The sequence below is a fragment of the Sorghum bicolor genome, chromosome 2, assembly GCF_000003195.3.
Source record: "Sorghum bicolor cultivar BTx623 chromosome 2, Sorghum_bicolor_NCBIv3, whole genome shotgun sequence".
Classification (NCBI taxonomy): domain Eukaryota; kingdom Viridiplantae; phylum Streptophyta; class Magnoliopsida; order Poales; family Poaceae; genus Sorghum; species Sorghum bicolor.
The window spans coordinates 65,694,792-65,708,296 of NC_012871.2; the positions used below are offsets into that span (position 1 = coordinate 65,694,792).

At 39.9% G+C, this 13,505-nt stretch overlaps 1 protein-coding gene across 1 annotated transcript; it reads right to left on the minus strand.

The window, feature by feature from the left end:
• On the minus strand, positions 6,247–7,800 carry LOC8054892 (protein MEI2-like 6). The gene is made up of 4 exons (XM_002462669.1): positions 7,022–7,800; positions 6,776–6,889; positions 6,549–6,690; positions 6,247–6,429 (listed from the first exon to the last, which is right to left on the minus strand). Exons 1-4 carry the CDS (start codon positions 7,798–7,800, stop codon positions 6,247–6,249), a joined length of 1,218 nt encoding a protein of 405 aa, XP_002462714.1.

Consider the following 13,505-nt stretch of genomic DNA (forward strand, 5'->3'; position numbering starts at 1 on the left):
ATACGGAGTTCCAGCCTCATCGCCGAGACGATCGAAATGCCTGAGAGCAAGGTGGCGCCTAGCACCAATGGCAGCGACCTGGACTAGGAGGCACTAGCTACGACGTGTCCCCGAATGGCCTGGCCCCCTGGCGACAACAAGGGCAAGGTCATGGGATCCTTTTAGACAAAATAGCTAACGCCTTTATTCCGAAATCTAAAAAATTTTCAAGATTTATTATCACATCGAATCTTGCAAGCACATGCGTGAAGCATTAGATACAGACAAAAGTAAAAACTAATTACACAGTTTGACTGTAAATCGCGAGACGAATCTTTTGACCCTAGTTAGTCTATGATTAGATAATGTTTACCACAAACAAACGAAAGTGCTACAGTAGCGAAATCTAAAAAATTTTCTTATCTAAACGAGACCTAACTGATTTGCGCTAAATAAACGAAATCGTCATCCATAAATTCAAAAAAAAAATAAAAAGCTTACTATCACATGTGTTCGTTTGATGGACCCGTACACATATTTTATTCGACAAGGAGCGGTACGGGCGGTCATGCGACGCCGTCGCGGACGGGAGAGAGACGACGTACGAGTGAGTGGACGGGGAGTAGATGGTCTGCGCTTTTCCCTGTTTTCCTTTTCCTCCCGGACGACGTCAAAGTCAAATCCCATTCATGGTATGGTCCGGCACAGTCGTCATCCACAAGTCCAAGCAGTACATGGCAAGATCGACAGGAGACGGCATGGCAATTCGTGGAATTGTGGCGCTGGAGGCTCTGCGCAGTTTCTGCCGGCACCCATGCGTTGCACCGTCGCACTGTACTATGCTCAAAATATCTTTTTTGGAAAGGAATGTTTACAATCTTGTTTAATTCCAAAAAAAATTAGGAAAACAATATTGTAGCAATTTTGTTTTTATTTGACAAACATTGTCCAATTATAGAGTAACTACGTTTAAAAGATTCGTCTCCCAATTTACAGGCAAACTGTGCAATTAGGTTTTATTTTCATCTATATTTAATGTTTCATGCATTTGCCGCAAGACTCGATGTGACGAGGAATTTTTTTAAAAAAATGGTTTTGGGGTGAACTAATTATATTCAAAAAATTCGTCTCACAAATTATAAACAAACTAGACATTTAGTTTTTATTTTTATCTATATTTAATACTTTATACATGCATCTAAAAATTCGATGTGACGAAATCTAAACTAGCCTCACGGGCAGACCGGAACATCTTCAGAAAGAAACAAAAAGAAAACTCTTTCCTACCAATTATTTGTTCAAGATTATCACAGTGACTTGTAGAGAATTTAAAAACACTCGATCCACTTAAAATTCAACAACTAAAATGTCATACCGAGAGAGTAGAACTTTACATAAACCCACAAGAATTTTCACCTTGTTAATGCAAAAGTTGTACATAACCCTGGGCGTTCAGGTTATCCGATTTTTTCGGGTCGGGTAATTCGAGTAATTAAAAATTCGGATAATAAAAATTGTTACCCGATATTAGTCTCGAAAAAACACTACGTAATTTTGGGTACCCGATAATTCGGGTTCGGGTATTCCTGATTTACCCGAATTTTCATAAGACAACACACTACACAAAATTTCAATATCAATTTATATATAATTTCAGCAGCAATTTGTATAGAAATTCAATTGCATTTTGTAGAGAATAATATATTACGGTCACTGGTTCAAACAAAGAGAATTATATTCTAATAAATTGATAAGTTCTAATGTTTACCTAACAACACATGATAAATACAAATACATAGACAAATGTTTGGGTAATTTGCATAGTTCGGGTACCAGGGGATATTACCTGAATTTCCCAAACTAATTTCGGGTAATCAAAATTGCTATCCGAATTTAGGATTGGGTACCTCGGGTTTAGTTAATTCGAGTCCAGGTCTAGGTAATTCGGGTACGGGTAATGGGTATCGGGTAATTTACCCAGGCTTATTGTACACGTGTTAAAGTTTATCCAATTCAGCAGTACGTTCAGTTGATACAGTACTCATATAGTAGGTACTTTCTGATCTTTATCTGATTACTGTAGCTTTATTACTAATTGTTTTTGTATGTTTAGTTTTACAAACATTTATATTTTTCAACTTCGCTTTCAGTGGTGGTGCGTGCTAGGGAATCAAGGGGAGCTAAATTGAGTTGTTACAGTTGAGCAGTAGCCTAAAATAGGGTTTCTACTTTTTCATTTGGGTGCCCTATTTACTTTTGGATATTTAAATTTTTTGTTTCTACTCCAACAGCACCACAAAAGGCTCCCAAACCAAAATTGTCAGACAATGACATGTGAGACCCACTCGTTATAGGTGGCGAGGCCCAACGATGGAGGTCAGGAGTAGAGGGAGGAAACACGATAGTAGAGATCGGTGTTGGAGAAAGGTGAGTGAGGGTGCGCCAGTACGGTGTGGGGAGGTAATAGCCGCACCATATAGGATAGGAGCTGGGGTGTTAAGCCAATAGGAATGAGTCTGCACGAGAGATTTAGGTGGTCATCCCAAATTGAGAACTCTAGTAGAGACCCTGATAGAGTGTTATTTTTAGCTTAAATACCCATATTTAACTATAGAGTCTCAAATAAGAGCTATGTAGGAGTTGCTGTTAGGCCTAGGACACAACACATTCAACCATACCTCTTGGTACTTAAACTGCTACAGTGCTACTAGACTAGGTGTTGTCTTATCGCCTTGTTTGTTTGGTTACAAATTTTTTTTGCAAAATATAAACTATTTGATAAATATTGTTCAATCATAAACTAACTAGACATAATTATTTATTTTTTTATCTAAATTTAATGCTTAAATTATGTGGCACAAGATTCAATGTGATTAAAATTCTTAAAAAAAATTACAAAAATTTTTAGGAAATAAACAAGGCCTAGGACACAACACACTTTGCCGTACCTCTTCACGAACCAACAATGGCTAACTCTTAGGCCTTGTTTGTTCAGTTCCGAGAAATTTTTAGATTTTGATATTGTAGTATTTTTTTAACAAATATAGTTTAATCATGGAGTAATTAAGATTAAAAATTCATCTTACGATTTACAAACAAACTGTACAATTAGCTTTTATTTTTAAAAACTAAACAATGCCTTAGATCTAATTTTTTTTGGACTTTTGACATTGGAGCACATTTTGTTTTTATATGACAAATATAGTCTAATCATGGAGTAACTAGACTCAAAAGATACGTATGTAATTTACAGGCAAACTATATAATTAGTTTTTGTTTTCATCTATATTTAATACTCCATGCATATGCCGCAGAATTCAATATGACAACATTTAACACTGGACAAAGATGCGGCGATATATGTTAATAAATGATGTGGTTTACTAAGGCCAATTTCAATGGACAGTGTCACTGTACGATTTCACATACCAACACGTCATCAAGATTGAAATAAAACTATCCATGAAATAATCCCAGCGATGAAACATTTCACTTTGTTGTTTTCAAGGCTAAACAAAGTAATTAATTGCTGCAAAATATTTGGATCATATATGAAATAATCTGGCCCTCAATGGGAATTTCATCTCGTTTCACCGCGTGAGAAACAACGCCGGCGGAGTTTCATTATAGTAAAACTACTTCCTTCTCTTCTCTTCGTTTCATTCAAAAAGTACAGTTTTACTGACATAACGCTCTAATAAATGTACATGACATCCTGATAAAACTTCCGCTTAATGTAAATAGATACAGTGAAAAACATAATGGCATATGTTAGTTAGATGTATTAGTGAATACTGATGTAGACACTGTGTATTAGTAGGATGTTTTAGTGAACACTGATATCGACATTTTGCAAGGCAAGATAGGAGTGTTTTTCTTTATAAGAGATAGATTTATGAAATTTCGTAGTTTTAATCTTTTGTTCCAAAGGACCATGTTCCAAGTTTTGGTATAGAACTAGGGTCAAAAATTTCCTATGTTTTTCATTTGTTCTACAGGGGTTCTATGTTTGTAGAGCAAACCCTTAAATTCAAACGGATCGGGTACGCTATATGTAAATCAATTAGTTCACAATAGAACCGAGCGTACAAAATGTCAAATAAAAGTCAAAAGACCTTAGTGTGTCGAGCAGTTAATTGCACAGAAATATAATGACTCTGCTAAGTATTCATTGTCTTAGAAAGCATCAATCCTTAAGTCAAATTTTTTAAACTATGCTAAATTTTTAAAAAACACTAAGATTTATCTTACTACTAGATTTATCATAGAATATATTTTTATAAGATACTCATCTCATATCATAAAAGTTAATACTTTTTTTTATAAAGTTAGAAAAACTTGACTTACTGATTCCTGGATCAGAGGAAGCAATAAACAGCGCCAAAAAAAAAAGAGTAGCTATACCAAAACACCTCAAGAGAAACCAGCATGTTAGGCCATGTTTAGTTCTTCACCCAAAAATTTTTCATCCATCCCATCGAATCTTTGGACACATGCAAAATATAGATAAAAAATAAACTAATTACACAGTTTAGTTGAGAATCGCGAGACAAATCTTTTAAACCTAGTTACTCCATGATTAGCCTTAAGTACTACAGTAACCTACATATGCTAATGACAGATTAATTATGTTTAATAAATTTGTCTTACAGTTTCCTAATGAGCTATATAATTTGTTTTTTTATTAGTTTCTAAAAACCCCTCCCGACATCCTTCCGACATATCCGATGTGACACCTAAAAAATTTTCATCTAAACAGGCCCTTACCAACACTGACAAATCAAGCGTGGTGCACCAAACTGAAAGATAAATCTGGACAAAACCCTGCCGCAAAATGAATCAACAAGGACAATCTGACCAGGGTCGCGTGAAAAAACAATAAGAGCTTGTTGTTTACGTGACCAAAATTCATAACACCAAATATTACTTATGCTCAGCAGAAACCATTGTGATTGCTATAGACATTAATTGTAATGCCATCTAAGCATTTTGCTAATGTGGCAATATAGTTATTGAAAAGAAAGTAAAAATCATAGAAACTGGGGCCTTGTTTAGTTCACCCTAAAAACCAAAAAATTTTCAAGATTCCCCGTCACATCGAATCTTATGGCACATGCATGAAATATTAAATATAGACAAAAAAATAAAAACTAATTACACAGTTTAGCTGTAAATCACGAGACGAATCTTTTGATCCTAGTTAGTCCATAATTGGATAATATGTGTCACAAACAAACGAAAGTACTACAGTACCGAAAAGTTTTCACTTTTTAGAACTAAACAAGGCCTGGGTCTAAGTTAGAAACCATGTCTACACGAAATCCAAGACATGAAGTGATATGATTAGCTAAGAATGGAAAGAGAATGAATATGATTGGATATAAAAATATTCTATATAAACTATCCATTGAAACCTAGTTTCTATATATAGTGTCTATAGAAATTAATGGGTATAGAAACAATAAGTAGTTTCTAGCATTGGGAGTGCCCTTAGACTATCTTCAACAATCGTCACCCAAAATATAAGACTCATTTATCCTTTGGATAGCGCTATAGGTAAAAGGTTTCATACCTATTTTTTGTCTTCTCCAACAAAAAGACCACACTCTCTGCAAAAATGTACTACTACAGATTGAAAGAATCCAAATTTATGATCTTTTGAAGATCACAAGTACTATAGATTGAATGAATCCAAATTTATGATCTTTTGAAGATCACAAGTACTCCCTAGTGTAAACCCAACACATGATATTACATGCATGTCTCCCTAGTGTGAACCCAACACATGATACTACAGATGCAAAGAACCATTTCATACCACAAGAAATTTACAAGAGGCGAAGCATTATATGATGGCGAGGCTGTTATCATTAGTCGAAGGAATTAAAAGAGCTACAATTAATCCCATGTGCGAGACAAGCAAGCAGGTTTTTAGCCGGCTCACACTAACGACACCCATTAGCCTCAACATCAGATCACCACCTCAGAAATGAGACCACACAGACACACACACTAACAGACTAACACGACCCAAACCATATTATACAACAGGCCAACTTGAGCTTCAACACTAATTGTTCCAGTCGAGATCGTTCGAAAGCACATGGATATGAAACTAAACGAAACGAAACTAATCCAGAAGCAGATACTAAAAGCAGGCAGAGGCCAGGGCGAATCGTATCTCCCGTTCTATCCGCTCCTTCCTCGAACGGATAGAATGCAAGATATGAAGCGGCGCGGCCAGGGTGCAGGAAGCGAGGCGGCGGATTACTTCCCATCTCCAGCGTGGGGGCGCGGGCGGGGGCGGGCGGCGAGCCTACCGACGACATGCACCGCGCCCTCCGCCGGCCGGGTGCCGTCCCGCGGCGGCTCGAAGCGCACCGGCAGGTACTCCTCGGTGTGGCAGTCGAAGCGTGATCCAGAAAAATGCTCGACCAACGGGTCACGCCCCTGTCGTAGGAGTCCAAACGGCCGGCAAGAGCAGCACGTCCGATGCGCCATGGCGGCGGGGTTAAGTTAGGGCAAACGAAGACGAATGAAGGTAGTGAGCAGAGCGGAGACGTACGTACCTGTCGATCAGCGTAGTCGACCGCGCAGGTCTTGCCGCTGCGCTTGAACGCCCACCGGTGCCTGTCGAGGTCCGCCCAGAGCCGGCGGGCCGCCTCCGGCGAAGTCATGTTCACAAAGGCGTAGCCCTTGTTCGCAAGGGTCCTGCTCAAACGCAATGAACGAGATCACCGATAGTTTTGCTAGACGAGATGATCATCCATTAGCACGCAAGGGTCAAAAGAGTTACCTGAAATCTATCGGCAGGTAGAGGAAATCATATTCCGACCTCACCCCACCCGGCTCGATTTTCTCGTTTTCGATGAAGCAATGTTCGTCGAGGATGTTCATCAGCCTCATCCGCCTGCGTCGTCAAAACGAAATCAAGTAAACCGATGTTCACCTACAGCTTCTAATAACACCGGATTGACAGAGCAAAAGCAAGAGTAGTACAAGACGACGATCTAGAGAAGAGAATAAGGCAGGCAAGACTCACGTGAAATCATTAGGAATGTTTCGGATCATGAGACTGGTTCGCTCAGAGTTAGGGTCAAAGAGACGGCGAGGCTTGACGGCGTGGCGTACATGCGCTCTGGAAGCCGGCCGCGCACGACGCGGCCCGCGCGGCCGCCGCCTCGGCCTCTGCGGTGGACGGATGATGGCCACGCTGCCCTCGGCGTGGGAAGGCGCCGCAGTGTAGGCCACGCCAGCTGCGTCGGCCGGCGGCGCGGTAGGGAGCACCAGCTGGTACGGGAACGACGTCGGCAGGGACGTCGTCGGCGAGATGGGCGGGCTCGGTACCGCGACGGCGAGCACAGAGCGCGGGGACGGCTGGTTGGTCGCCGCCGCCTCCTTCGCGTCCGCGGCGGACTTCACGCCACAGGACGCCACAGCGGTTGCCGCCGGAGCCGGACCAGCCACTCGCTGCTTCCTTGGAGCCTTGGGATGGCGTCGTGGCCAGGAACCGGGAGCTTGCCCAGAGGGGGGCGCCATGGCCATCGCTCCGTGCGGCACGACGTCGGCAGGAGGCGGTGCCTGCGTCGGCATCCCCGGGACGCAAGCGACCTGAGGAAGGCTCCAGCAAGGCGGAGGCGGAGGCGGAGGCGGAGGCGGAGCACCCAGGTGCGGCCACGGTAGGAACTCCGGCAATGGCGGCGGAGGCATGCAGATGTACGTCACAAAACCAGGCACGAGCGGTGGTGGGATCCATGGCGCGCCCGTCTTCGGGGTGTACGCCGGAGCCGCGGGGCTGAGGGAGCTGACGGCGGGCGCCATGGTTGCTGGAGCTGTGGGGCTTGTTGGAGGAAGACGAGTCCAAGAGATATAAAAGGAGGGGAAGCACCGGGAGGAGGGGAGTACGTGCCGGCGTAGTACGCTTGTGCGGTGCGGTCTGCCAATTGCGACGTCTCCAGAGACGAGACGAGACGAGAGGAGAGGAAGCAGTTTTTTAGTCTACATGCTGGGCATTGCTTATCTGCACCGTTGAATATGCATCGAGATGTGTGAAACAGTGGGAAGAAGTGTGAATACAGTGGAGAGAAATGTAGCAGCACGAATCTCATAGCATATTTGGATGGTCCAGATAAACAATGCTGAGCATGTACATGCTGTATTGTATTGTATTATTGGAGGAGACGCGAGCAATGGGTTTTCTCTGCCACTCGACGGTAGGGTCCCTATGATTACAAATCCGCTCCATTAATGCAAGATTTGCGTGTGTATCGAGGATGTTTCGGCGGCCGGGCCATCTCCCTGCCAGTCTTTTTCTTTGCCTCGCAGCAGTCCAGACTTCAGAGGAGGAGTACTAGTACTCTACTCGTGTTTGATCAGGTGCTGTCCAGCACTGCCCAGTTTTAGTAGTAAAGCACAGAGCAATTACTGTTTGCTGAGCAGAATAACACTGCTTTTGCCAATCATTTTGTAACGTGGAGAACCTTATGCTTGCAGCAGGTTTGTTTCGTAGATACACCCTGTTCCACCCGTCCTTTCTCATGTACACGAGCCTTTTCTTTTTTTGCGAGACTTTTTTTCTTTTTGATTGGGCACTCCGAATCCCAACGTAAACAGCAAACCAGGAACCCTGCTAATATATGGCCGGTTCATTACTCGTACCATTCGGTGAAAGGAAGAAAATGCATTTGTAGTTTTTTCACAAGTCAATCAATTTTCAATTTGATCAAAATTATATAAAAAGTAATAGAATTCAAAGTTATTAGTCGAGCTTAAAAAAGTGACATCGTTTAAATATAGAATTACAGTACTTCGAAAGAGAGCGGGTACATATATCCCTACACATTCGGTTCTCTTCATGTGTACACTACCGGCAATTGGGGGCTGCACCAAGTCAAATAGACGAGAGCCAGATGGTCATTTGACTTCTTCCATCGATTTTAGCAAAACTAAGAAAAGTTTTACCGGATTCTTTTGAAAAAGCTTAATCTTCAAAAAAGAATTAAGTATGTTTAGTTAGTGCTATTGTTTGCTATGTCTAACCTTTGATAAAGTGTGGTTGTTATAGAAATGTGCGAGTAAAATTGAAGCCGCATTTATAACAAAATTTGGCAAAATAAAAGTTATACTGTATGTGACTGGATAAGCTAAAAAAAATATGACGTGCCATAACTCAGTCTCAATGCATGTTTCATGAGAGTGTCATGCACATTAAATAGGGTGCCACATAAGCAAAATTGCTGACTTGACAAGGTCATTAGATGAAGGAGTTTCATTAGATGAGAGAGGAGTTTCATCCCCATAAAACTCATGTGGCTCGGTTACCTAGTTTATAGTTTTGGTAAGTGTGTCATGAAACTATGCATTGAGACTAGCCTAAGGGCCTGTACAACGCTCGACACTTATTGGCCGTTATTCTGTTTTTCTGCCACCGTGGAGCACAGCCTGGACAACTTGGGGCGCTTGTGGACGGCATCGCCGCTCTACCAAGCAGCGGCGCTTCGACTGCTGCTTGCGTAATTCCTTGAGAGCTATTCAGTTTATTTTGATACGCTAAGCGTCTGCAGCATGACTTTTGCATTGTACATTAAGCGGCAGGTTTCGTTTTTTTCCTTTACGTGGTCCTGTAGGAGCCCTGGCGTTGTACGTGCCCTAACAGTGAACTAAACAACGGCCATGAAAAAAACTGTGACAATGGCTAACTTATGATAGAAACTAAGTTGTACAGTTTGTCTATAATTTGCAAGACGATTTTAAAGTATAGTTTGTCCATAATTATAATCGACAAATACAAATGAAAATGCCACATTGTCAAAATAAAAAAAATTAAGAGCCTAAGTTATTGTTACACATTAAACATAGGCATTGTTTTAAAAATATTTTTTTTTGAAACCCTTCATCTTCAAAGGGAAAATCGATGCTCCAACCACTCCTGCCAAAAGGGATCTTAATCCAGACACACCTAGTTCATCACTTAGGCCTTGTTTAGAGCACTCTCATTACAGAAATTATCATAGGTCTTGTTTAGTTCACCTCAAAAACCAAAAACTTTTAAAAATTTTCTATCACATCACGGTACATGCATAGACCATTAAATATAGATGAAAATACAAACTAATTGTACAGTTTGCCTGTAAATTACGAGATAAATCTTTTAAGCCTAGCTACTCCATGATTGGGTAATGTTTGTCAAGTAAAAACGAAAGTGCTACAGTGTCCAAATCCAAAAAAGATATAAAAGGCCATAGTTTCTATAGACATTAATTATAGTGTCACCTAAGTATTTTCCTGATGTGACAAGATAGTTATTGAAAAGATAGAGCAAAAATCATAGAATCCAGGTCTAAGTTAGAAAACATGGCTACACGAGATCCAAGACATGAAATGATATGCATGTTGGTGGAGAATTGAGAGAGAATAAATTTGATTGGATATAAATATTCTGTAAAAACTATCCATTGGGATTGTGGTTTCTATAAATAGTATCTATAGAAATTAATAAGTATAGAAACATTGAGATTGCCCTTAGTTGGGAGCGAAAAAATTAGGTGTCACATCAAATGTTTCATAGAATGTTAGAAGGGGTGTTCGAATACTAATAAAAAACTAATTACACAACTCGCATGGAAACTGCCAGATAAATTTATTAAGCCTAGTTAATCCATCATTAGCACATATAGTTTACCGTAGCACTTAAAGCTAATCATAGATTAACTAGACTTAAAAGATTTGTTTCATAATTTCTAACTAAATTGTGTAATTAGATTATTTTTTATCTATATTTAATACTTCATATATGTGTTTAAATTTTTTATGGAATAAGTGAAAACCTTTTGGGTGAGGAAGTAAACAAGGCCTTACTAAAGGTACGCTTGACACCCTTCATTCCCTATCCAATGGCTGATAAAAGAGGCAACTTTTCAACCCCAAATAGCCCAAATAGCAAGGTCTTAGTTGTGGTTTTGGCCCAAATACAGTTTAACTCAGGATTATATACCAAACTGAGAAACAACATAGAGTTTTGCCAAGTATTTTAAAAACAGAATTAAACAACCATTTTGCTAAGTATTTTTAATAGTTACATGCTTTAAATATAACCATGTTTGTTTGTCTAAAAATTATAACTAAAAATATTTTTCGTTGGTTTGGGCCTTGTTTAGTTCCGAAAAGATTTCGGATTTCGGTACTGTAGCATTTTCGTTTGTTTGTGATAAATATTATTTAATTATTGACTAACTAAGATCAAAAGATTCGTCTCGCGATTTCCAGCTGAACTGTGTAATTAGTTTTTGTTTTCGTCTATATTTAATGATTCATGCATGTGCCGCAAGATTCGATGTGACCGGAAATTTTGAAAACTTTTTGCTTTTTGGGGTGAACTAAACAAGGCCTTGTTAAAAGAGAAAAACATTGACAAATGGTTAGCAGATTATTAGACAGATAATAGAACAAGCTGTCTCGTGGCATGCGGAGGTGTCGTAGTCGTAGTCTGTACTGTAGGAGTACTGTATTCATTGGGAAGGAGCTAGCAGAACTCCAGCCGCAGCAGCGAGTGTATAATCATGAGGATACTGCACCATTGCAGTGTGCACCAGGCTGTATTCGCTTTGTACTGCTGCTGCTACTACTACTATACTCGTATGTATTCGCTTTGTACTGCTGCTACTATACTCTCGTACGTCTCGTACGCCTAGGCTGATACTGCACCTTTGCAGTGTGCACCTCTACGCTACACGGCTGAAATTTCAAACCGCAGTGGGATACGCGAATACGCGATGGCCGATGGACTGGACGAGCGGTCTACTGTACACTCGGGTCTCCTGCGCTGCAGAGCGCCTGGCCTGCAGGCTGGCAAAAAAAAAACGAGCCCGGTCGGTCAGGAGCTCCAGAAGTATCTCCTTTTCTTCTTTTTTTTTTTGACAAGAAGAAGTATCTCCTTTGGTGAAGCAATCTTTCAAAAGGTGTCGGAAAGTTAGATTTAAAAAAGTTTTTTCATTTTGACACTATAGCAATTTTATTTTTATTTGACAAATATTGTTCGATCATAGAGTAACTAGGCTTAAAAGATTTGTCTCATGATATATAGGTAAACTGTGCAATTAGTTTTTGTTTTAGTCTATATTTAATGCTCCATGCATATGCCGCAAGACTCGATGTGATAGAAAATCTTGAAAAGTTTTTTACTTTTTAAGTAAACTAAACAAGGCCTTGAAATAGATCCTTTTGTACCTCCACTTACAGCAACCACAATGGTCTTGTTTAGTTGGGAAAAAAATTTACTTTTGGCTAATATATCAATTTCATTTGTATTTGGTAATTACTCACTCCGTCCATAAATAAGCGCACATTTTGTCTTTTAAGAAATCAAGCCTTTTTTAAATTTTACTAGAGATATATCAAATACTATCAAGACTTGTACCTATAAATTAGTATATTATCAAAGTATATTTCATGCTCAATCTAATGATACATATTATATATGATAAATATTAGTATATATTTTTTATAATTTAATCAAACATTAAAAAGTTTGACTCCTAAAAAAAACGAGACGTGCATTTATTTGTGGACAGAGGGAGTATTATCCAATTATAAACTAACTAGGCTCAAAAAATTCATCTTGTAAATTTACGCAAACTATTTAATTAGTTATTTTCTTTATTTATATTTAGTGTTTAATGCATGCGTCCAAAGATTCAATGTGACAGAAAATGTTGAATTTTTTTGGAAACTAAACAAGACCAATGTTACTCAAAGTACTCTATAGGCATTATAATAATTTATATTAGACCTTATTTAGTTGTATCTTAAATTAAAAAAATCAAGATTCTTCGTTACATCAAATAATGCGGCATATAAATAGAATATTCAATGTAAATAAAAAAAATTAATTATATAATTTATTTGTAATTATATCATGAATTTTTTAAGTCTAGTTATGGTTGGACAATAATTAATCCGCTGGAGTATGGTCAAGGCCTTGTTTAGTTCCCAAAAAATTTTGCAAAATTTTTCAGATTCCCCGTCACATCGAATCTTTAGACACATGCATGAAGTACTAAATATAGACAAAAATAAAAACTAATTGCACAGTTTGGTCGAAATTGACGAGACAAATCTTTTGAGCCTAGTTAGTTCATGATTGGATAATATTTGTCAAATACAAACGAAAAATCTACAGTGTTTATTTTGCAAAATATTTTGGAACTAAACAAGGCCCAAGTTTGAAGAGCTGCTCGGTCGCGCATGGTGCGGCACTGGCCGCCCTGCAGACAAACCACCGGGCGCGGGACACAGTCGGATCATGTATGTCGACGTCGGCCGCCCGACCACGGCCGGCTCCCAATCCCGGGCCGGACAAAACCGGCAACCAGGGGGCGCGGCGCACGCCGGCACTGGGGGTAACAATGACCAGGACCACGGTCAAATCTGGTCGAAACTGCTGATCCCGTTCGGGCCCATGCCGCGTAGTACGGCTGCCCGCGGCTCCACGACCACGAGAGATAGGTGCACGGCAGCGGCCGCCGTTG

Excerpts from the sequence above, each read along its gene's own strand:
- LOC8054892 (XM_002462669.1), bottom strand. The coding sequence starts at position 7,800 with ATGGCGCCCGCCGTCAGCTCCCTCAGCCCCGCGGCTCCGGCGTACACC. Across the intron at positions 6,890-7,021 it reads AACATTCCTAATGATTTCAC|GCGGATGAGGCTGATGAACA; the intron begins GTGAGTCTTGCC and ends TTGACGACGCAG. Across the intron at positions 6,691-6,775 it reads TACCTGCCGATAGATTTCAG|GACCCTTGCGAACAAGGGCT; the intron begins GTAACTCTTTTG and ends GCGTTTGAGCAG.